General features: G+C 31.8%; 2 protein-coding genes and 1 pseudogene across 2 annotated transcripts; 2 read left to right on the forward strand and 1 right to left on the reverse strand.

Annotated features, from left to right (window-relative positions):
• LOC104767009 (NAC domain-containing protein 35-like) lies at positions 2,724–4,102 on the forward strand. Its single transcript, XM_010491019.2, has 3 exons — positions 2,724–3,084; positions 3,167–3,438; positions 3,524–4,102. Exons 1-3 carry the CDS (start codon positions 2,928–2,930, stop codon positions 3,941–3,943), a joined length of 849 nt encoding a protein of 282 aa, XP_010489321.1. The 5' UTR covers positions 2,724–2,927; the 3' UTR covers positions 3,944–4,102.
• Positions 5,681–6,700, forward strand: LOC104767010 (annotated as a pseudogene).
• On the reverse strand, positions 17,240–19,907 carry LOC109130900. Its single transcript, XM_019240989.1, has 8 exons — positions 19,779–19,907; positions 19,177–19,288; positions 18,850–18,951; positions 18,246–18,349; positions 17,972–18,153; positions 17,758–17,881; positions 17,519–17,677; positions 17,240–17,425 (listed from the first exon to the last, which is right to left on the reverse strand). The coding sequence occupies exons 1-8, from the start codon at positions 19,905–19,907 to the stop codon at positions 17,240–17,242; spliced, it is 1,098 nt and encodes a 365-aa protein (XP_019096534.1).

Raw genomic sequence — 26,825 nt, forward strand, 5'->3', positions numbered from 1 at the left:
AACTCTTATGTTTTAGTAAAAAAAGTGAATGATCTACTTTTATGTAGATATAAAGATGTTTTAAGTGAATGAACCACTTTTAATATTGATGTAGTTAGTTTTATTTTAGTAAATGAAAAGTTTCATACCTTTATGCTTTTGACTAAATTAGTTATAATTTTAATTAATCATAATGTTGGGATGTTTTTAGTTGTTAATTAATAAGGAAATCAATAGAATTAAAAACTTTTATACATGGCTCATAACCTGTAGTTTATATATATTTTAAAAGTATCTCTATATATGTAAACGTAAATTTAAATTTTTATAATAATCTATAGTAATGCTGTTGTAGCTAATTTTTTTTACTTATGTGAAAGAAATGCTAGTAAATTTTTTTATTATATATATCATGTTTTCTAATTATGTTTTTATTTTATAACATAGAGATTTAACAGGTTTGTAATTATGTTTTTCTTTTATAAAATAGAGATCTAAGTATGTTAATAAGACAATATTATGAATAAAAATTTAATAGCAAATAAGGTTTGTAAACTTTTAGTGAGGAAAAGTTATAATTGTATATGTATAATATTTTTATGTTTTTGACTAAGGTTTATAATTGTATATGTATAATATTATAAATGTTTATACCATCGACATATATTATATATATACACAATTATATAAGATTTATGATTCATGTCTACACACTAATGTAATACAAAATTATAAAAAAAACTCAAATTTAGTATGTAAAAATAATTAATATTCATATAATACAATATTAATTAGAATCTACTTATGAAAAATTAAATACTAATTTTAAAATTGAAATATATTATTTTAAATTTGTACAGTACTTTGAACCACTTTTACCATTCAAACATAAATTTTAAACCGCTTAATCCACTAGATCCACACTTGTTTCACTAGATCCGCTAGATCCACTTTTTTCCGCTAGATCCGCTAGATCTGCTACGCCTGATACACTATCTCCATTCGGAGCCTTAATTTTTTTATAAATTTGATATCTACAAAGATCTACTGATGTAGGTTTATTGGACATACCAGAAATATTCGAGATTTTTTTAATTATCTTTGACATTTCTACCATGGAATTGATGTTTGAGTCGTGTTGAGTCTTTATAAATGCAGCCACAGGTGCTTAATAGGCTATCAAAAAGATAGTAAAAAACATATTCTAAAGAGTTTATTAATTATTTAAACGTTAAGATTATTTTTATGGTTGAAAACCATGTGATATGCTGTTAAGATTTTATGACTTAACTATGATCCAAGATAAATAAAGATTATAACAATTCATAATGTTACGAGGAATTAAAATTGGTTCATACTTCCTAATATGCATTCTCCATCGTATTATTAGACGGATTTAAAAAACAAGATTTTGTAAATTGATTTAGAATATAAATGGAATTGCATAATGTAGTTTCAATGACTTAATTAAGATTACAACACTAACAACACCATATAAGAAGTTGGTGTTTGTACCGAAGATTGCACAACACTAAGTAAATAAAGATTTTTGGGGAAAGAGTGAAGCTGGTTCTTTTATTAACGATAAAAACATGAGGTTGTCACTAACACGAGTCAAGATTGAGCTCGTCAGTTCACAGGAGAACTAATAAGCTAATAATGACGAGCTCGGAAGCTAAAATGAATTATACAAAAGACAATAACAATTTTCGATGCAAAATATTGCTCTCTAGGTATTGTCCGGGGGTGAGGATGGTGATCCCAATAAATGTTGTTGCCTTTTATAGCGGACTGTTGACCTAGGGTTTCTTAGGGTTCCCAGTGTGAATTGTCGAGATTGCCCTCTACGGAAAGTGAATGACTTTCTCCCAGTTTTATCGGCATGAAATCACAACTAATGAGTCTTGTTGGGCCGAGTGGCATATTGGATGCATCACATATCTAACAGTTGGCAAAATATCTAAACACCAAACTATTGGTACTATGCCTAAAATTTTCTATCAAAAAAAATATGCCTAAGATAAATTACACATAATTTGCTTAGAAGATTAATCAATGGCTTCTTATTAAGAAAAGCTAAAATGATATGTTTATATGATTTTAAAGCCTGAATAATTTTGTCCAATCACATTTTTGATGAAATAAGAAATAATGTTGTTACAATTTATTTAATTACCACATCAGTCTTTTTTTATTTCTTAGTTTTGATTAAAATTTAATTATTTTTATCCGAAATTTTGTTAATAGTTTTATGTAAGAAAAGTTCAATAATATTTTATAACTTTTGTTTAAAATTAATTAATTATGGCTAGTAAGAAAACAAAATTAAAAAAGAGCAAATAGTTTCGAGGCTATGTCTGTCCCACAAAGACAAAAGTCTTCAAGTCTTTGGAGGAGACTTCCCAAGTCAATCCGAAGATTAAACAAAATGGTGGAAGTCCCACGATCAAAAAGTTTTTATTCTTGTGCACAATAATTGAAAAAAAAAAAAAAAAAAAGATATGAAAACAGTGCAAAAAGAAACAGAAGAACCAAAGTCCATATGACCATTTCTCAATTCTCATATAAAAGCGCGTGGGCTCCATCCACTTTGATCAAGACCCTTCTTCTCCTTCTTCTTCCAAGTAAAACATCACAAACCTCTAAAATAGAGTATGGTAGAATATATATAATCAAATTAGAAAAAAAAAACTTTTTCAAATTCAATATGTTAAATCATTCTTCATCCACCTATTTTTTTCCTCTCTTGACTTAGTCTACTCCATCAAAGTGATGCCCCATCACACAAAGAAAATCTCTCACATAACACATTGGGTCCTAGTTGTATATAAATGTTCATTGCATCACCTAAGTGTTTAACCACCAACAACATTTTACACTTAACACACAGATTTTAAAAGAACCAAACTCACACAACAAGTGTTCTTTTTAGGGACAGTGAGAGAGATATGGGAAAAGAAACTGAGCTCCCGGGTTTTAGGTTCCATCCAACCGAGGAAGAGCTTCTTGATTTCTACCTCAAGAACATGGTTTACGGGAAAAGATCGAATGTAGAAGTCATTGGTTTCCTCAACATCTATCGTCATGATCCATGGGACTTACCTGGTAAGTGTACATGGCTTCTCCAGTACCCTAAAACACTTTTTGTCTCTAGGTTTTGTATTAAAAGTCTTATTTATTATCACAGGGTTATCGAGAATCCTCGGAGAGAGAGAATGGTACTTCTTTGTGCCAAGGGAAAGAAAGCATGGGAACGGAGGGAGGCCAAGCAGGACAACTGAGAAAGGATATTGGAAAGCAACTGGATCCGATCGTAAAATCATAAGCCTGTCTGAGCCAAAACGTGTGATTGGGCTCAAAAAGACGCTTGTGTTCTATACAGGAAGAGCACCAGGAGGAAGCAAGACTGATTGGGTCATGAACGAGTTTCGGATGCCTGATAATTGCACCTTACCAAAAGTACCTTAAGAAAGTCTTAAAACAATTATATGAACCAGGGAAAAAAAAGACTTTGTTGCTCATCTTGTGATCAATTTGTGCGCAGGACGTTGTGCTGTGTAAGATATATAGAAAAGCCACTTCATTGAAAGTATTGGAGCAAAGAGCAGAGATGGAAGCTAAAATGAATCAAACATGTCCTAACTCTCCTCTCCCGTCTTCTGAGACGATCTCATTCGTTGGAAAAGAAGAAAGCTCGATGATGATGACTTCGTTCCGTGTTCCTCATGAATCAGCCATGGAGGAAGCAAACAAGATCCTAACGCTTCAAGAAAACGCGAAAAACGAAGAGAAGCAAAGAGAAGCAGAGAACAGAGAAACTTCTTCATCACTGAAGCTGCCTTTTGGAAGCTTACCAGAGCTACAATTACCTAAACAAGGAGTAGAATGGGGACCAGACCAGTTGCTGAGTATAAGCCCGTGGCTACAGAATCTTACACCAATAGTTAACTTATTAAATTGGTAATATATGTCAAAAAAATAAACGTATTAACTATTCTTCAATGTTACTTTGTAAAAGAAACAGAGCTTGTAGCAAATAGTACTATTTACTCAACTTTAATGTATCTTTTGTAAGTTTGTAACATAAGAAAATTCCATGTAACACTATTGAGTCTTTTTTTGACTACACCATTAATAAAAAAATCCCTAAACTTTGAATCAAGTGAATCAAATGCATGTTATTATCTATGGAGTTTCCAAGAAGAAAGAAAACTACTAAACTAAAATAAAATCATTACATGTGGAATCAATGGACGTAATTAAGCATGAAAACGGTGTCGTATTACGGTCCACATAGTCACATAGATAAGGAAACTGTGAAGGAGAAAAGGTAAAGATGGGTTTCGCCGATTAGAATGTAATTTTTTTTTAATTGTATCTCTCTACTCTCTAGTTAGATTTGCAAATGGTGTAGCAACTAGCAAGAAACCTATTTTGGAATTTTATGTGTTGTCTTCATTTCAAGATTCTCGATGGTTTGAGATTGATGCTGGAAAAATGTTCTCAACTAGCTTATATATTTTGTCTTCGTGTAGTTGTTTATATTATCCACTTGAGGACAGACAAATAATCTAGTACAAGTTTCGGTCCCAAATTTGTCTGAGTCGTTAGAGCAATCTCTTGTTGGAGGTTATGAATTCATTATTCTATTAGAAGGATCTTAGGCCAGAAAAAAGTATACATGTATACTTCCAATACCATAGGTCTTAGATAGACTCAATTGAACAGAGACCTTGCAGACTAGTCTCCTAGTTATGACTTCTGCATACATGGCTTACAAAGGAACTTACTTTGGCAGGACTTGATAAGAAAATTTAAAGAAATGTAGCCAATTGTCAGCTGCATTAATTAAAGCTAATGAACAAGACGAAAGTTACATGTGAAGACAAGGGATATATTACCCCGAATTCCAATCCGAGAAGACCGTGAAGATGGAGGATGTTCTGATCCTAGAGTCACGCACTAGAAGATTTTGAAGGTGGACTTAAATTACTTCCAAAGTCATTGATCAAATATTGTCTCAGTTCTTAACATCTTAGGCCCTTAAGTCAACACATTTTGTGGATAAAAGTAATATACTTGTAAGAAGGAACATTGAAATAAATGACTGCAAGATTGTTATTAATTTCTTCTTTCAAGAATGATCATCAAAAAACCAAAACAGTTTCTAGATTTCCAGAAACTTGATACAATTATTTTAATCTTTGGCAGTGAGAACATTTTCTTTTATGAGATAGACATATCATGTGGAGGTTCAGTTTCTAGATTTCCAGAAACTTGATACAATTATTTTAATCTTTGGCAGTGAGAACATTTTCTTTTATGAGATAGACATATCATGTGGCATCTCTGAACCTCCACACGGTTATATGAATTAAAAAAGGATATCCTTAGAATACGTGTTAACCGTTAATTAATCCTTTGTGGTTTTGTTAAGTGTTAACATGCCATGATCTACGGATTCGGATCTTGCCGCTACTTCATCCAAACCACCATTATAACATTTGTCTTAATAGGCTTTCTTTTTTATATATATCTAATCATAATTCAAACGTGTAAGGTGTAAGCTACTGTAAGGTGTAATCATAATGCAAACGTGTAAGGTGTAATCTGAAACTTCACAGAGAAAAATATTATACAATTCCTTAAAGATAGGCATGAGATTTACACGATTGTGGCATTGCCTTCAATAAGAGACAAACCATCTTTGAAGATATCTCATTGCAATATTCTTTAACTACCAAGAGATTCTTTCTGCCTATCTTGCATGTGGTGTATATAAGTATTAGGCGTTGAGAAGGCAGAACAAACATCTTAAGCTCTCTCAACATCTTTTCTTTCACCAAGAAACAAAGAGCTTAAGATACACAATAATGGCAGTCTCTTTTCACGTTCGCTCTAACAGTTTCCCTTCTAGACTTCACCCACAAGCTGATCATGTCGATGAGCAGTTGGCCCGATTAAGATCTTCCGAGGAAGCCTCAACATCTTCCATCTCATCTATCTGCCAAAAACTTGACAACATTCAGGATCTACATGAGTCTCTTGACAAACTTATTCGTCTACCTGCCACACAACATGCATTAGCTCAAGAGCAGAACAAGAAAGCCGTCGACCAGCTTCTTGATGGATTTGTGCAACATTTCCAAGGACGCTTTGTCACAGATGAAAGAGGGCCTCATGGAGGTCCAATCAATTCTTCGAAGAAAGCGCGGAGATCTATCTGGAGAGGTCAAGAAATACATAGCCTCAAGAAGATCCCTAAAGAATTCATTCCAAAAGGTCCTCAAGAGTTTGAAGGTTAAACAAGATCAGGAGTGCAACGACATATCCTTGGCAGTGTTTGGAGAAGCAGAAGCTGTCACAATTTCTCTGTTTGATTCTCTGTTTTGCTTCATGTCTGGATCAAAGACTTGTAGCAAATGGTCAGTCGTCTCAAAGCTTATGAACAAGAAGAAAGTTACATGTGAAGCACAAGAAAACGAATTCACAAGGGTTGACTCCGAATTCCAATCTACAAAGACTTTGAAGATGGAAGATGTTCAGATACTAGAGTCATGCATTCAAGATCTTGAAGATGGACTTGAGTCTCTCTCTAAGTCTTTGATCAAATACAGCGTCTCAATACTTAACATCTTAGGCCACTAACGCCTACAAAATTTTGTACAAAAAGGAACTATTAATAGAAATATACTCAATTCTAAGCATCGATCTTATTTCTCTTATCTGTGAATGTTTAATCATCAAAGAATAAGTTCATCCTAGAAACAAGAAAGCAGAAAATTCTCAATATATATATATATATATATATATATATATATATATATATAACTCTTCATTAAACATTTTAAAATTCATGGGAAAAAACAAATTTACGGTAATAGATTCATATCCACATAATTTGAATTGTCACACGTACTCTACCATAGTTACTCTATTTATGCTTTGTAGGGTGAAGAAAAATTGAAATGATTCAATAAAATATGCTGTTTTCTTTAAAATCACACATTTTTTACAGTAGATACATATATATATATATATATATATATTAGAAGAGTTATCCGCACACTTGTGCGGATAGGAATTTAATAAAAAATAAATTCAATTTTATTTTCTAAATTACTAAATCAGGTTTTTTTTTTAATGTTTAATTTTTTTCAATTCCATTTTTTAAAAATGGAAACAAATAAGAGTACTTAATAAGATGTTTACTATAGTATTCTACATATGTAATATCTTTATTAAGATTTTAAAGCCCATTTTAAAATTTTCAAGTATTTAATAAGCCCAATACATTCGTTATGATTAATTTTAATTAGAATAAGATAGGAAAGGAGATCACTCTAATCTCTGAAATCAATGAACTAATGTACTTTTGTCTATTTTTTGGTCTATAACTATATGAACTAATGATATTTGGTTAATTCTTTCGTCTATAAATATATGAACTAATGTTCTAATTGACTTCCTTCGTTTAGACCATTGAGATAATATAGAAAGCAACTCATATAAGGGTTTCTAGTAATTGGTCATACAAACATTCAAAATATTATCAAGTTTGCATTACAAAAAATTTTAAAACTAATGTGCCTTCAGCTTACGTCCCTGTAGTTTCTCCTTCATGCTCTATTACATGATTTATGTAATAACGTCCAGCAAATTCCAAGCTGAAGATATAGAAAATACATTCATAAGTTAAACCCTAGCATGATACACTACTTGATATTAATGAACATTCAAAACTTACATAGCCTTGTGATGCTCAAGTCCTTCAAACTCCGGTTTTATAAATATCTTGGAGGAGGCCAATGTGTTTACAATACACGGTGTACCTAAGGATGTTTTAAGTGTTATATAAGTTTGGTAAATGATTATACCACATAGTGTTTAGCATTTGTTCAATCAAGCGAGTGTTATTAATAGTACATACCTTCGTACTCTCCAACCCTCCAGAAACGCAGTACACTAAATACCGGTTCAGTCTGATATGTGAGATGGCATCGAGGTGACTCCCATGTAGACATAAAACGGGTAGCATAGTCGCTTACTGCACGACACTTGATAGTTTCATTCCTACAAATGTAGATAGTCAAAACATTTTATGAAAGAGTCAAACTTATAAATCTTAGTAACATGATAGGTGGAATAAATGTATTTTACCTGCCATTTAATAGCGTGAAGACAACTTCATTATAATGATCTCTCTCTGTTGTCCTTCACAGCTACTACACATCCGCAAACATCTATTGTGGCAAAAATCATTTTTTTCCCCAATGAGATGAATGAATATTCCCAAAATCTATCATCTACATATAACTATTTTGGTAAAAAGTTATTTTTGTACTTTTCTATGGGAGGGACCAATACACAAAGTTCCAAAATTCCTAAAAAGTCTCAAGATTTTTCAACACAAAGATAGCAATTATCTATATTCACAGGGTTTAACTAAAAGTATTTAAAACTATTTTAAATAAACGTACCGAAAGAGATGGGATGAAGGATTCTTGAACGATAAATATCGTCCAAATCTTCGAATCGGAAGTAATTTTTCGAATTTATTGATTCGAGCAGAGTCATGGTTGAATCATCCGTAAACTTGATCTGGAACGGATGATGAGTATTCCTCTCCCTGAGGGTTGGATTGATGACTTTGAAACTCCTAATATCATACCATTCACCCTCATAAATATACTTCCGGAGCTTTTTAAGTGTAGTTGGCACAAAGGCCACCTCAATTGTGTCACCCTTCAAAGTTTGTTAATCATTGTGTGAGTAATCTAATATATAAGAGCTGTTAAAAAATGAATATAAGTAAAATTCTCGTTCTTTTAACTACTCTAACCTTTTCGTCCACAAGAAGAAGAACCCGTTTTGTGAAAAATTCGGTGACATACCAAGAATTCAAGACCTTGGCGTAGATACACCATCTCGTCCTTCCGGGATGAAGTTGAGAAATATAATCGTTTCTCATAATTTCCTCAATTTAAGATTTTCCTGCTTCTTCTCTGCTATCGAAAACGAAAGAGGATTTCGATTTGTAAGAATACAAACAGTCACTATTAAACGTTGTGTCTTAAACGTTTTAGTGTCTCAGTTTTTTTTGACTATTATATATTATTATTATAAATATAATAACAGATCAAAGACAAAGTTTGTAGTTAATAGATATGATGCAAAAATAGAATTTAAATGTGTTTGAGAATTTATAGTTAATATATAGACTTTATGATACAACTAACAATTATATATTTTCAAACAACATTGTTAATACTAATAACAAAAATGGTTTACTTCAATATAAAATCTATATCCTAATTACATAGCAATCTTATCATTTGAGATATGTTACAGCAAATTATAACGAGACTTATGGCAAAATATTGAATTATAAATATCTTAAAAACTTCTTTATTTAAAGATAGAAAATAAAGTTCAGGTCTAAAGATCCAAAACAATCATCCAACTACAAACGATAATTAAACAGTCTCAAATACCTCTTTGAAAACAACATTAAGTGTTTTATTCTGACATTTCCCATCTTTATCTGTAATTAACACCTTCAATCCTTTTCTGGTTGTGACTCGAGAGAAGGCAACATAAAGCTGTCCATGTGTGAAAACCGGTTTCGGTAGAAACAATCCAACATGTTCTACCGTCTGACATTGACTCTTGTTTATAGTAATTGCAAACGCCATGGTAACAGGAAACTGTCGTCGCTTCATACGAAAGGGAAACTTTGCATCAGGTGGACTAACATACATCCTATGGATAAGTACCCTATCACCAACCTTTTTTCCTGTCACAATTCTTGCTTCGATTACATGATTGGCTATCTGAGTGATAATTAGTCTCGTACCGTTACACAAACCTCCTTTTGGATCTATATTCCTTAACAACATGACATGTGCTCCTAATTTCAACGTCAAAACATGGCTTGGCAATCCTGAAACTTGTATACTGTTTAAGAATTCCTGAGTGTAGATCATATCATCATGTACGCTTGTGTCAGACGTTTCAATACTATCAGAGGTAAGATATCGTCTCTCTTCACTTGTGATCAACAAAACTAAAGAATTTTAGGTATGTTTTAATAGACATTTTTAAATAAAAACTTTTTCTTCAAAATCCATATTTTTAGATAAAAACTTTTTCTCCAATATCCATATTCCATATTCTATTTAATTTGCATACCTGGGAGCTTAGTAAGCATAAACTGATTTATCTTATCAACATCGTCGTTCCTTGGACTTAGAATAGCTCTTTCACTAAAGAATTTTGGATCAGTCCTCGTTGCAAAACGTTCTCCGTAAATCTCTTTAACTATTGCTTCAATAGGATTCCCACTTGTATTAATTAATAAATCATCAGGAATTTCAATCTCCACATCCCCACTATTTGACTCGTTGATTTTCCCATCCCCGATATCAAGAAGCCACTTTGAGAAAATAGCGAGAGCACCCGCGTCCATACTATTACTTGCCTTGCGAAGTCTCAAATTTTCGGTAAGCTTAAGAACTTTACAACTATTCCAAAGAACAGATGAGTTTATAGATGCTAAAACTGTCGCCACTTTTCCTCCTTCGGTAATAACAGGTAGTATTTGTCTAAAATCACGTCCTAACACTACTACTTTACCTCCAAATATCTGGTCACACTTCATGATATCTCGCAAACTCCTATCCAAAGTCTCATAACAAAGCTTGTTCATCATTGGAGCCTCGTCCCATACTATGAGCTTTGCTTCTCTAATTAAATCAGCAAGATCAGATTCGACATCGATCGAACACACAGAATATTCATTAAGATTGTTTGGAATACCAAATCTTGAATGAGCAGTTCTACCACCTTCCAAAAGCAATGCAGCTATACCACTTGAAGCAATATTTAGAACAATATTACCTTTAGCTCTTATATCAGCATCATGAATAGTCCACATGAAATTTTTTCCAGTACCACCAAAACCATGGACAAAAAACATTCCACCTTTGTCGTGATTCACAAAGTGAATGATATCTTCATAAACACGTCTTTGCTCATCATTTAGCATTGGTAACAACTTATCGTAGAACTCCTTTTGTTTATGAGGCTTATATATTTTTTCATCTGCGATAAGCATATTTACTCATGTGTTCATGATAATATCATCTGGTTTAGGCATTTTCTCGAAGGCTGTAAGAGACGTCCCATTCGATCGCAACATAAGTTCTATTTCAGTTAAACATATATTTTCTGTCTGAGCCCGTGTCAACATTAGACCTACCACAATAAGTTAAACACTTATTTATAATCTTGTCTTGCGGAAAAAAATAAATATTTTCGATTAAAATAAAATCATTTTTATATACCTGAATCATTTCTGCGTCTCCTTTCTTTAAACAAAATATCCTCACACAAGATGTCCTTTGTTTTATTCCAAACTTCAAGAGGAACAGTTAAACTCTTTGTATGCAGTAGGATCACAAATAATTTTCTTAAAAATTCCCCAAAACACCATTCACCTGCTTCATTTATAGCCGCAATGTATTCCTTATCGTCGTCTAGTAATCCCAATGCATAACAAGCTTCCTGAAAATCCTTATAAAGAACACCGTTGACTGTTTTTAAATAGTCAAAGCTTGTTGGTCCTGGAATCTTATTAAGCAAAACTCTCAAGTAATAGGCTTGTCCTACAGATGGCGGTACGTATGTAATCCTGCCTATTGCAAAAAATTTCTGCTTCTCCGACCCTGGCTTCCAAAATTTTTCTTTCTTATTCCACACAAATTTAGATGGTAATTCAGCATACGTGAGTTCTCTAGCTTGGTGATATATTNGCCCGTGTCAACATTAGACCTACCACAATAAGTTAAACACTTATTTATAATCTTGTCTTGCGGAAAAAAATAAATATTTTCGATTAAAATAAAATCATTTTTATATACCTGAATCATTTCTGCGTCTCCTTTCTTTAAACAAAATATCCTCACACAAGATGTCCTTTGTTTTATTCCAAACTTCAAGAGGAACAGTTAAACTCTTTGTATGCAGTAGGATCACAAATAATTTTCTTAAAAATTCCCCAAAACACCATTCACCTGCTTCATTTATAGCCGCAATGTATTCCTTATCGTCGTCTAGTAATCCCAATGCATAACAAGCTTCCTGAAAATCCTTATAAAGAACACCGTTGACTGTTTTTAAATAGTCAAAGCTTGTTGGTCCTGGAATCTTATTAAGCAAAACTCTCAAGTAATAGGCTTGTCCTACAGATGGCGGTACGTATGTAATCCTGCCTATTGCAAAAAATTTCTGCTTCTCCGACCCTGGCTTCCAAAATTTTTCTTTCTTATTCCACACAAATTTAGATGGTAATTCAGCATACGTGAGTTCTCTAGCTTGGTGATATATTTTGTTGCATTCCATCCAGCCCAAAAATTTAGAAGTTCTGTTCGTTGTACGGTGCAAGACATCTTCTATTGGATCATCCTCGTTGTAAATAGCCAATTCTTGTGCTGGAAGATGAAACAGGAGCTTTTCTACAGGTGTAGTACGATAACAAATTGGGAAAGCAAATATTCGCCAAGAGGCCTCACATGCAGATACGTATCTAAAAAGGCTTGAATTAGTTGGATAAAAAATATGCGAATCTTTGACAATTTGTATAAACAGTTATTACCTGCAATTGAAATACTTTTTTATTTCATTTTCTTGATCTTCTCCTCCTACGTTGGCTCTAACATAATCCGGACTTTTAGTGATATACTTGAACAAATACTTGACTAAACGTGTCTGATTGCACCACTCAACATTTATATGAGCACGAAAACGGAGAGACAAATCACGATTATAGGGAATAACATAACTATTATCGTATTGAAAACCCCTTTTTTCCACAACCCTCCCATCGTTTCGTCGTCTATATATTGGATAACCAGCATCGTCGACAATAGTATTATCCATGTATGGCTTTGGGAAGAATTTAGTGCATTTTACATTATTCATGCAAACACTATTTCTATTCATAGAACCACAAGGACCATGAATCATCACATCAGAAACAATTTCGTATAAGTACTTATCCACTTCTTTATCAGGAATTTCAGCGCTTATGAATTTATCAATGTCGTCTGTTGTACGCATCTTATTGTCTGGATGTAAAAACAGAATCATGTGCGCATGAGGCAGACCCCTTTTCTGAAATTCTATTGTATACATGGCTGGACAATATTAAATAAAAAAACAATAATATATTTACACTTTTCGGAAGACTATTTGAAATTATAATAAATATTATGAAACATACCAGAATTTACCATACCAAACGTTTTTTCCTTTGTCACTTGGTCCAATAATCTATCAAGTTTCATCTTGAAAACTCGGCTGCATATATCAGGTTTATCTTCTTTACTAAGACGATGCCTTTATAGATAACGATCTATTTCAGGCCATCTTGGGTTGCACGTAAAGGTTATGAAAAGGTCAGGAAATCCATAATACTTGCAAGTAGCCATCGCGTCCAGATAATGTTGCATCATATATCTCTTTCCACCTGTAAACGATGACGGAATACAAATTGTCTTTCCATGTTGTGCAAGATCTCCATGTCCTTTTTCAGCAGCTTCAATTATCTTATCAACTCTTTCAGTTCGGAGTTTGCTTTGGTTCATCCAAATGTAGTTCAACCTGTTTGATTCTATAGTAGTGAATGCATCGACTAAAAACTGCTGGAATAATTTGCCTGCCATAACAATAATCGAAGATTCTTAATATATTTCAAATACTCTATATGCATAAAATTCTCTCATGGTGACCGTTTTCCTTTTACGTCCACGGGTATCCACAAACCCTATATCGATGCCTAATTTGTAACCATCTTCACCATAGTGGAACAACAATGGGTATTGTAAAGGCAAGTACGTGGGATGAAGTTCACTTATCCGTTGTAAATTTCCCGAACGACTTTTTATAACAATGTCACGTTTATTTACACCAGCCGTAAAGTCTCCGAGAATTAGAGCAACAACCTCTTTGCTGGTAGGAAGATTATGAGTCCTTGCATCAGTGGTCCTTTCCGAAGGTAATATCAATCGCAAACCTTCGCTACCGTCCTCCATATTTAATCTTTCACGTGCCGATCTAAACGCCTTAACATGCGGGTTAAGACTATCAAGCATCTTTTTTAAAAGCTCAACAATCTCACGTCTTAAATCTCCCGCAGATCCAGATGTCCTATATTAATGCCAATTTAAAAAAATATAATAATTATGATTAGTATAATATAACAAATACTAAAGATATTTTACATACTTATAAAATATGACAAATATTTATATACATATTTAACATTATTAATAATTACCTAAATGCAGAAATTCTATTAGATACTTCGTTATATACATCATGTATATATAATTGTAAAAACATTGGTTCCTTGCCAGGTTCTGGTAAAATATCACCAATACGATGATAGTTTTCCCCGCACATCTGAAATAGATAAGGACCTCTACCATTATTTATGGAATGGTTAATTTTACCACATAAAGATGTGAACGAAAACATCATGTTGTATGCTCGTATGTTATCACAGAAGTTTTTACTCCGGTCGTCGTGATTATAAAACAACGATAGTAACGTTTTAGGTGCAGTCTTCAACGTAGGAAGTATTACTTTGCCACGATGGCAACACAATGAAAAATCCGGCTTTGCCTTTTTAGTCTGTTTATTCACCTGTTCTCCATACCACATATATGCTCCACAATTTTCACATAAAAAATAAGGATCTCCATCATCATAATAACCTATAAAAAACATTTGTTAATATTTTAAATATATATTAATTAAATAAATACATAATTACAAACTATCATATAACTATTCACATATGCATCGAGATATACCATTTTTTAGTAACTCAGCTTTTATTGGTGGAAACCCAAGAAACATGTCAGATGCCATATTGTTTTCATTTATCTCACATGAATTCTCATCAGTAGAGCTTTCAGAATCGCTTTCATCGTTCGTATCCGAGTCAGTTGCGACGTAACATGCGAAATCTTCGTGTAGTCCTGGAAGAAGTAAATTTTCTGCAGAAATAACGATTAAATTAGTTACTTAGCATTTATTTATTTACATAAATACTAATTAATTCCATTCCGGACATATGACCTCTTTTCTTTCTTTTCGCCCTTTTAGACTTCAATATTTGCATTCTTTTCAACCTTGCCATCTTATGTTGATCAGGATACTGAATATTCAATGCATTCGTAAAAGCAGGAAGATTCATCGTAGAACTAACACCTGAATTTCATTGTCATTGCGTATGATATCTTAGATTTGAATATAACATATCTCTTAATGTTAAAAATTGAAAATGTCGTTACGTTTTCTAGATACAGCATGTGTCGATACATTCTTCCTTCGGTATGGAATCTTCGAAGGTCTCATTATGTGACGCCAAGAATTGCGATCTGCAAAAAATAAACGAAACTACGATCAAGAATTCATATAATCGACTAATTATGATCCTTCTTGTTTATACCTTAATTTTCTTAGTCATTTAGTGAATATCGCTGTTAGGTCTGTTTATATAAGAAGATGGTACGTATATATTTTCTAGACTAAAAATGTACTAATTATTGATATATACGAATATTAACTTATGTTTCTATATATCCTCTTAACTTTTTTTTTTGGAAAAATCATTTGTTATTTATCTTTCTAATTACGTATACGGATCTTTGATACATTTTTTTAAGTTTTACTTTCTTGAAGTTTATCAATATTTTATTTAATTATATTTCCATATTCATACATATCAATATCAGATCTAAATTTAAGCATTATTTTATTTATATACTATTGGTCTGATTAATATAACATATATATAGTTACAAATAAATTATAAACCTATTAAATTTAATTATTTATTAGCAACATTTTATTATTAATATAGGTTTGGTTGTATTAACTTATAGTAATCATTATTAAAAAGCTATTTCAATGTGTTATCGAAACAAAATGTTGAGAAACTAATAAAAACGATAAAATCTCTTATAAAAATTCAATAACGGATTATAGTAACATCATGATCATACCTACTAAATTAAATAAAGTAGGTATTATTAAAAAATTAAAATATTTAATTATAAAATGATCTTTGAAAGTTAATCCTTTGTCGTGTTAGATCTTTGCATCCATAACTTATTCTTCTCACACCATTTATATCCAGAGGCACCATTATCATATGCGTTAATTGTCTCGTTGATAGACATCATATTGTTTTCCATCCAGGTATCAAATTTTGATTTCTCATTCTTTGATTTCAATATAATATCTTCACCGTCAACAAAGGAACTTTGACGTTAAGATGCGCCAATGAGTGATCTTCGGAAGATCTTGATTCTTTCATGGTTTTTCTACTTTTTTTTTCTCTGGTTCTGGAATGCTATCCTCACAAAAGAAAAACAATTGTTCTGGTTGAATTTGCGTACGAAGCGCATATTCATCAGCTCTTGAACTTTTCTTGGTATATCGTCGAACTCGGGTTGAACGTTTCATTATGATTCTTCAAATATGCATTTAAAACTTGTGAGAATGAAATTACAACGATTCAAAATATTGTAATAAGCTTTAATTTTGCGTTACCTCTTACGTCAAGCAGCTATAACTCTAGAGAAGGATTTTTTTTTGTTCCGAGTTGTCATGGTCCAATATATAACATGTAGAAGATAAGTTTCTAAATCCGAGAATATTGTGTTTCCTCAAACTTTGTATTGAATTTTGTCAATATTCAAGTTTAACATTAAGTTATTAATTTAAAAATACTTATTAAGATAAATGCGAATGATTATTTTCCTCAATTTAGTAATGAATATTCAGGCTTCATAATGAATATTCAGGCTAATAAATTTTCCATTTATTTTAACGTATTAACGTTCTTTTGAACCCTTTAAAAAAAAAAGTTATACTTTTGGGTCATTCTTGTCTTTAATTATATTAATAGTTACTTAATTATACTAACTATCAATATTTCCAAAACTATTATATACCATGATTATTTTATTTATGTCAAATTATATATATAAATCTTTGTTTATTTATAACATTATACTAGTAGATGACTAAATAATTTCAAATCAGTATTAGAATGATAACATGTTTTAAAGTGACTGAAATGGTTTGAAATTTTTTAAATTCCTCTAAAAACATAATCCCATTGAAAGTATAAATAAATAAAAAGAAATAACAGAACGGCAAAATATTCTGAAGTGATGGAAATTGTTCAGTCTTTAGATTCAGTTTTGATCTTTTTCCTTGTCTTAATGCTATGACCCCCGGCCGACAAAACATCGGTTTCTGTATGATCTCTCTTAGATGAAGCCAACCTCGATTCAGCTGGGACGATTTGCAACTTATGATCATTCGTATCCGAATTAGTATTTGAAAGTTCATTCCTTCCATAGAGTTCCTACAATTAAATTTTATACATTGAGATTAAAAAACATTTATATGATATAATATTCATAATGGTATTATGGGTTTTTGTTTTTTTCTTTAGTACCTTGCGGAATTGAACAACCATCTCATCTTTTTCCCAAAACTTTTCAACAACATAAGCAGACTTGTCGCTCTTTAAATTATCGATTGTAATCGAAATTTTAAACAACATAGTCTTCCCTACTAAGACCGAAAGAGATTCGGGAATAGCTGCAATATCCTCCTGACCATAGGTAGACACTTGATTCAATATTTGTTTATATATTTTTAAAACTAAAGAGAGGTCAAATGTTATATACTTACTTTTGAATTTTCCAAAGCCAGTTCTTCGGCTTTTTTTCTAATAAATAGTTGAGCAAGACCGTCAAAGAAAAGCAGTTTAATCTTTTGTGAACTTCCATAACCGACATGAAGTATGAGTTTATACCTTTCAAGCAGTTTAGCATAACTTAAAATGTATAAATAGTTCCAAATAACAAATCTTAAGAAACATTTTAACAATTCATGAGACACTTACTTGTAATCAACATCCGTAACATCAGCATCACAAACCCCACAACTATAAAGTAGTTCTTTTCCAGATTGAGATTCTAGTGGGTACGGCTGCACCTTCTTATTGCAAACTTTACAGGCAATATAATACCATTTAGGCAATACTTCAACATAAAAAATTGTGGCGATTGTCACACATGTTCGCGTCTATAATGAACAAACCAAACGTTTATTAACTTTAACAATTTTTCAAAACAATTCAAATAAGATGATATCAATTAAATCTTTACAAACATTACCTCAAGTGCATAAACGATTTGGTCCATAGTAGACTTCTCGTTAATAATAAAAAAGTCCTCATATAATGTCACCTTTGAGTTTTGGGGACTTGGTTCATCTTCAAGTTGTACTAAATCTATAGCATTAGTGGGCAACCTATAAAGTTATGATAATAATAAGAACATATAATTGTTTATAGCATGTATCGCCGAGTAATATAGAAGGGATATATATATATATATATATTTACTTTTTTCGGAACGCTTCCACTTCAGGCATATCTGGATTTATCATAATATTTGTAGAGTTGAACGCATTGGAAATACTATAGTTCCCTGAAATTTTGATTTAATTGGCAATGTTAGATTTAATAATCATAAGTTCGAAGATTATAAGATAGTCAGAAATTACCTTTCCATTCCTTCAAGCATGCAAATCGTACTACACAAACGAAAACAGTATCTTGATGTTCTTTTATCTGTGTATCAAAGGCCTTTGCAAGATCACCCTACACAGTGCAATTCAACCGGGTTCCACTATATTACGAATGCATGAATTAAGAATACCTAATTAGACATTATATTCCAAACTAATTTTAACTATAAAGGGTATCTATTAAGGAATCATACGTCAAATCTTGCAGATCGAAACTTAATTTGATGTTATCCTTCCCTTTTGTTTTGACGCTGTCAAGATTTCCTACACCAACGATCTGAGCGATAACATCTACCAAAAATACATATGAATTAATATTTTCCTTCAAACAAAATTTAAAATATGAAATTAACAACTCACCGAACAATACATTCTTGTCTAATTCTCCAGCCAATATAGAAGGAAAATTCTTAAAATATTTTTCTGGTACATGAACTGGAAATTCATCACATGGTTTCACTATGGTGGTTCTATAAAAGACGATTTTAAATCCCAAATAGCTTGTCTTATAACTACTATTATAATCTACTAAGTTGAATGTGTCAACTATCTTAGACTCGCCGACTGCAAGTTGATTCTGAAATCTGCTGACCAAACCATCTTCAATAGATGCATGTATCCTTGTACCCTATATATAACTTTTAGAAGTTAGAAAGCTTTTATCGAGATTTACTTAAATATGATTGTGACAACCCGTCCTGCGGACCCTACTAGCCCCCCGCTAGCTGCCCCAACGGACCGTCCGTGGACCCTGCTAGCCCCCGCTAGCCGTCCCAACGGATCCCAAGCTGGCCCTGAAGGGCATCGATCCTAACCCATCACTGTGGATATCCAAATCCACCAGTACATTATTGGTGCGCCAGGCATTCCTCGAACCCTGGTCCCCACCCTTTAACAACCTTCCCACAGGACAAGCTGTCACCAATTGACCTGCATAGTGATGGGTTATGATCGATGCCCTGCAGGGCCAGCTTGGGGTCCGTTGGGACGGCTGACGGAGGGCTAGCAGGGTCCACGGACAGTCCGTTAGGGCAGCTAGTGGGGTCCGCAGGACGGGTTGTCATAATGATATAGATACTAATTAAACTCTACATATAAATTATCTTATTAAATCTTACATCACTGTCAACGAAGGCCATCTGTAGAGACTTGAATGACTTCCAAAGTCTTATGATACGGACTCTAATTTTGTAATGATCGAGAGCAGGGTTGAGATCGTCTAGCTGAACAAAAGGACGAACATTCATCTTTTTAGAAGTCATATTGAGTTGTGGATAACACTTTTTTAACACATTGGCGTATCAATATATATAGAGATGTTTTACAACCGACTTGATTTTTTTATAGAATATTTNAAGGGCATCGATCCTAACCCATCACTGTGGATATCCAAATCCACCAGTACATTATTGGTGCGCCAGGCATTCCTCGAACCCTGGTCCCCACCCTTTAACAACCTTCCCACAGGACAAGCTGTCACCAATTGACCTGCATAGTGATGGGTTATGATCGATGCCCTGCAGGGCCAGCTTGGGGTCCGTTGGGACGGCTGACGGAGGGCTAGCAGGGTCCACGGACAGTCCGTTAGGGCAGCTAGTGGGGTCCGCAGGACGGGTTGTCATAATGATATAGATACTAATTAAACTCTACATATAAATTATCTTATTAAATCTTACATCACTGTCAACGAAGGCCATCTGTAGAGACTTGAATGACTTCCAAAGTCTTATGATACGGACTCTAATTTTGTAATGATCGAGAGCAGGGTTGAGATCGTCTAGCTGAACAAAAGGACGAACATTCATCTTTTTAGAAGTCATATTGAGTTGTGGATAACACTTTTTTAACACATTGGCGTATCAATATATATAGAGATGTTTTACAACCGACTTGATTTTTTTATAGAATATTTACTTTATTTTTTAAAAAGACGATAATGATGAAGAATGTAAATATATCATATATGAATAGTCTAAATAGGTTTACTAAAGTAAAAAGTAAATTTTACATATTTATACTTCCATAATTTTAATGAAATATATAAAGTACTTATAAATTACTATATGTTGACATTCCAAATAAATTTTTTTTTTTGTAAATTATAATAATTGACTCTATTTAAAATCATTTCGCAAATCGCTACATAAAAAAACGTCTAAAGGTCCGAATCATACGTTAAATTAGTTTGGACTGTATTTTAAAATAATTTATAAATTGAAATAATGTTATTCAAATTTAATATAACCCAGTATCTTTTAAAATCAAACATTAACCAAATATGTTTATCATTTAAAGAATTAAATACTCATAAAAGAATTTGATGCTTCTCAAAAGAATCCTCAACAGCAAGATGAATATAAGAGTCAAGTGCATCACTGTAATTTGGATGAGAAATAATTTTAATCACAGGATGATGCCGGGATGGTAGCATGTGCGAAGGAAATAATATAATAAAAGTTTTTGATTTTTGTAGTATCTACTAAATCAAATAATATTATATCAAATTAAAATCCAAATCCAAGATCACAATGTTTTAACGTATCATATATTAATATTAAATTTTTTAAAACCATACAATTTTAAATCGAAAATTAAATTTCTATATCAACAAAGGCATCTAACATCTGTGTGACTTGAGGACATGGATGATTGATCATGACACTCGTACAATTGTGCACCGTGGTTGCCATCCATGTATCTAGATTTAGAAAATTTTAATAATTAAATAACGTTTTCAAAAATAAATTCATCATAATAGTATCAACAAAAATTAATTCGAACCTTTATTACTCTCAAGCTTGGCAAAGCGTATCACGCATAAGATATCACTGACCCGATTTATCCAATGATCATAGAATTCGTTCGCGTAGTCCTTTGGCAAACGACAGGATAAACGATCACCCCTACAATTTTTGTTTTGAGTATTTTTAAAATTAATGTGAATTTAAAACGTAAATCTTATAACATTAGAACAACTTACTCAATATTTTCTAGAACAACAAACAATTCATTCCATTCTTTGTATGGTGGGCCTTGTTCAAAACTATTTCCAACACTAAACACTCTTCCGATAAGGTCTGCAAATATTTCTCAATAGATTAAAGTAATCAACCACTTCACACTTATCTTACAATAAAACAATAAATTGATTCCCTTACCTACACAATAAGCGGAATCTAAATATCCACTTTTAATATCATTGAATGATACGAAAGAGTAAAATTGATCTGAAGACAAAGGAGGAATTTTCTTAAACCATGTCACCTCTCTCCAATGTATTATAAAGCGATGATAAGTTGGCCTAAAAGCGCCATCAACATTGCTTAATGAGAAACTTGATAACATCCATTCACCTTCTTCTAAATCGTTTATAAAGATGTCACGATAAGGAGAACCCATCAATACATGAATTTTTGTACCCTACGTAAACGTTATACATAAGTACGTAAAGATTAAAATAAATTTGAATGAACATTATATAATTTAAATTATACCTTCTCATCAACTACAATCAAGTCTGTTGATATGAAAAGAGGATGACGACACTCAAACTTCCTCAGTATTTTTACGTTGATTTTCCACTCATGAACGAAGAGGTTTAGGTCGTCCACATCGAAATAATAGTCTCTCTTCCCGATCCTATTTTTTATAGCATTGGATAGAAGGTTAGCCATATTTTTTCTTTGAAAGACCTAGACTTAAACGAAACTTACGATTCTGACTTTTAAACGTATTTATATATACATAATACATAATATATGTTTTTGTGAAAATTTACATTTTATGATATTTCCAAACTTCAAATATTTATCATCAGCAAAACTTAAATGGTAATTCTACAATTATCATCAAGTACAAATATATTATATATATTTCCAGATCTTTTAGTAAATTCCATATTATATAAGTATTCAATATTTTATTAATTATTTACATTATAAATGATAGTATCACCAGAAACATTTAGGGATAATCGAATAATTAAATAGTATTTTTTTCTTTTCTTGAATTCGATTTAAAACATTTTTTTTTTTAAAGATTATATTTCATTTTAAAATTTTATATTATATTCATAACTAATTTTGTAATTACCATACTTAGTTAGTTTGTATATATTTGTACTATAATATAAATAAATATTTAAATCATACTATAATAAAATTCATGATTAGTTATTTAGTATAGTTTCGGAAATTGTTAGTTTTACTTTCAAACAATCTTAAAATTAATCAATCTATTAATAATAATATCTATGAGAATTTCTTTAAAAATAAGAATCATGTAAGATAATCACCAAATTTATCATTTATTCAAATATAAATATATAAAATTAAAATCCAAGATCAATATCATAACGATTTAAAATTTAGCAAACTACACTTTAAAATCTTATAATTCAGTTCTCCATTTCGACAAAGGAATCAAACATCTGCGTGACTTGAGGACACTTAGGATTGATCATGACCATTGTACAATTATCCACTGGTGTTGCCATCCATGTATCTACAATAACAATATATAATTAATTAACATATTTAATAATCTAAGCAATAATGTTTTTTTTGAAACGTGAACGAATAATACGAAACTTTTTGAGTCTCAAGTTTGGCAAATATAACACACATATGATATCACAAACACAATGAATCCAATCATTGAAAAAGGCGTTCGCGTAGTCTTTTGATAAACGACATGACAATCGATCACCACTGAAATTTATCATCTTTTAGAATTAAAACATTAATAAGTATGATAATATTTAAATTTAAAATTTTTAAAATAGAATGACTTACTCAATATTTTCCAAAACAACAAACAACTCATTCCAATCTTGATATCGTGGACCTTCTTCAAAACGATTTCCAACAGTGTACACTCTTCCAATAATGTCTGATCATAAAATTTTCCTCAGAAGATAACTTATTAGATATAATTCAATTTTATAATATAGTTTTTTTATCTCACCTACACAATAATCAGGGTCTAAAAAACCACTTTTGATATCATTAAATGATACAAAAGAATAAAACTGCTTGAAAGACAAAGGATGAATTTTTCTAAACCATGTTTCGTCTCCCCAATGTATCATAAAACGATGATCAGTTACTCTCAAAATCCTATCAACAATGGTTAGTGAGAATCTTGATAACGTTATCCATTCACCTTCTTAAAGATCGTTTATAAAGATATCATGATAAGGAAAACGCATCATCACATGAATTTTTTTGCCCTACATATCCAAAAATTTGTAAGCACCATAAGTTTAAACAAAATTTATTAAAAACGCGATGTATTCTGCAAATATACCTTATCATCAACAACAATCAAGTCTGTTGATCTGAAAAAAGGATGACGGCACTCAAACTTCCTCAGTATTTTGACGTTAATTTTCCACTCATGAATGAAGGGGTTTAGGTCATCCACATTGTAAAAATAGTCTCTCTTCGGGTATTTTTTTTTGATAGCATTGGAAAGAAGGTTTGCCATGTTCTCAAAAGGCGAAACCTACGATCTTGACTTCTAAATTATATAAACGTAAATATATATAATATAATATAGTTATTTTTTGGAATTTTTTCATTTTACGATATCGTCAAAACTCCAAATTTCTTTATCATTGGATAAACTTAAATGGTATATATACATTTTTCACTTATCACAAAATATATTATTAGTTTTCGTATTACTTTTTTCATTCAATGAATATAGAAACTATATCACATGAATACTTCTATAAAATATTTAAGTCCAATGCTATTTATGTTTATTTCCGAATTTTAATTCAAAAATTTTATATAATTATAATTAGATTTTGTAGATAGGTCAATATCTATATTTTATATTATTGCTTAACGAATTCTTAGGTTTATAGGATAATAAAATAAATACCCGTTAAATCTCGACAGAAAATTAAAAGTTTTATTAAAGAACTAATGAACGTCTAAGTTTATATTTCTAACATAGTTAACCACTAAAAGGAACACGAAGTGTTTCCCAATCAATATTAGGAACAACACATTCTTTGACATCTTGCTCAATAACAACCCTAACATCTTCTAGCCTGTTACGCTCTGCAACCAAGTCGATTTGCCCCTCCAAGATATCATTCATTAGCGAGATTTGAGCATCGACTGTTTCAAGTTGACAGATTAGTCCAATAGATTCTTTCTTTTTCTTGATATAATCTTTCAACATATCAAGTATCGCAGTGAAACGTCTCGTCGTTTCCTTTAGTACCACATCTCTCGATTTTTGAAACGCTTGTTTAATCGTCTCGATTGCTCCATCTTCCCATTCGGTATCTGACATGAGCCCTTTGCGGTTTCTAGCACTTCCACCTTCCATCACAATTTCTGGAAAAAATATTTATGAAAAGTTTTAAACTTCCAAACCAAGAATTCAAGATACGAAAAAATTTAGTAAATATCGATTGAGATCTTACCACAAGGATATGGATGATAATATACCTTTTTTTTCCTTTGTTGAGAGGGGATTACAAAAGCTGGAAAGTCACAAAATTATTAGAGAGACGTAGAATACTTAAATATTTGTTTTAATAGCCGCGAAGGCTTTCATATTGGCGTAAATTAAGGCCAGGCCCATCTAAGTTAACCAAGAATAATTGAACCGTCGATTCTCTTTGTCGAAATTAAGAGTAAAGTTTTATTAAGTTAAACTCAAACTTTTAACATATATATATATATTAGTAAAATAATGATATTAGATTAAACTTGTAGTAAAAAAATAATAGTCATTCCAAACATATCTAAACACAAATATTTCATGTTCAAATTTTAACAAAATATTATTTAAAAGTCTAAAACAACAGTAGCAAAGTGAACATAATAAGAAACATTGAGAAGTGTAACTATAGCCAACTACTCGAACCACAGACTCAATCTTCATCTTCATTGTCTTCATCACTGGAATCGACGGCTAGCCAGCGCCTGTAAAAATTGAAAAATTCAAGTTTAAAATTCCCGCATAATTCTGTTCATACTAATTTTTTTCAATTTATTGGATTAACAACATTACAGCATATCGCCAGTATTAAAGCCATCAATTTCATCTTCAAGAATGACCTTTGAACATTGTAACTGAGACATCAGACATTGGATACCTAGCAAAGTAGAATTTTAGTAAAAAAAAATGATAGTTCGAGTGGTATATAAGCCTATTTAACAGTATCTTCGTAAACAGAGATCCTCCAAAACAGAAGAGTACACAGTATTGGTTGATTAGCAAAGGTAGGGGAAGAAATATTTTTTTTCCGTTTCTCGAGAAATTCAGTACAAACCGAACCAACAGCAACACATTCAATCTCTAGGCCACTTTAAAAAAAAAATGATTGTATATAAGTTAAACAACCAGAAAATAGATTATATTTTTAAGAATATCGAAAGTTTTGAATATTATCTTACTTGTGTTCAAGGATAGTGAATCTAACAACTTCATTATCTGAAATGTAGCCATTTTGATGTTCAAGGAAAACAATCGTCTGAGGCTCGTTTACGTGTGACAGCATTCCCATGACATCTAACATAAATTAAAATTCCAACGAAAAAACAACAATATAAAAAACAAAAGAAGTCATCATCTTTAAAATATAATATCATCACATAAAAACGGATTTATTAAGTTTAGTTGAATATAAATACTTACATACACATCGGTTCTTCTCGTCAGGCGTCGAATTATTCATTCTCAATGCATCATAACAAAGGATAAAATTGTCAGTACTTCGCGGACATGTTGGGATCATTTTTGTTTTATCATGGATCAGGATCTGAAACGGATGGTTTGAGTTCCTGAATGATTGTTGACCTTCAATCACTAAAAATCCAGTAATCTCGTACCAGTCTCCTTCCTTGATTTTTCCAAAGTATCTTGATACATAAAGATCCGCATCTATCTTGGCATCAATCCTATTTCCCTATAATAGAAACACAAATTAGCATTTAATTGTTTTACTTTTGTTGTACATCTCATTTGGTATTTGAAAATAATTACGGCAATTTGGGAAGAGGAAGAAGAATTACCCTCTCGTCTACCAAAATCAAACTTTGATAAAAAGGCTGTCCTTGAATAAAATGAGGTGGCCATTCTCTTAGAATTTTCATAGCAACTTCCGGGTTACGTAAGGTCGGATTCAGCTCTTTTATGTA

This window comes from Camelina sativa, chromosome 19, assembly GCF_000633955.1.
Source record: "Camelina sativa cultivar DH55 chromosome 19, Cs, whole genome shotgun sequence".
NCBI lineage: Eukaryota > Viridiplantae > Streptophyta > Magnoliopsida > Brassicales > Brassicaceae > Camelina > Camelina sativa.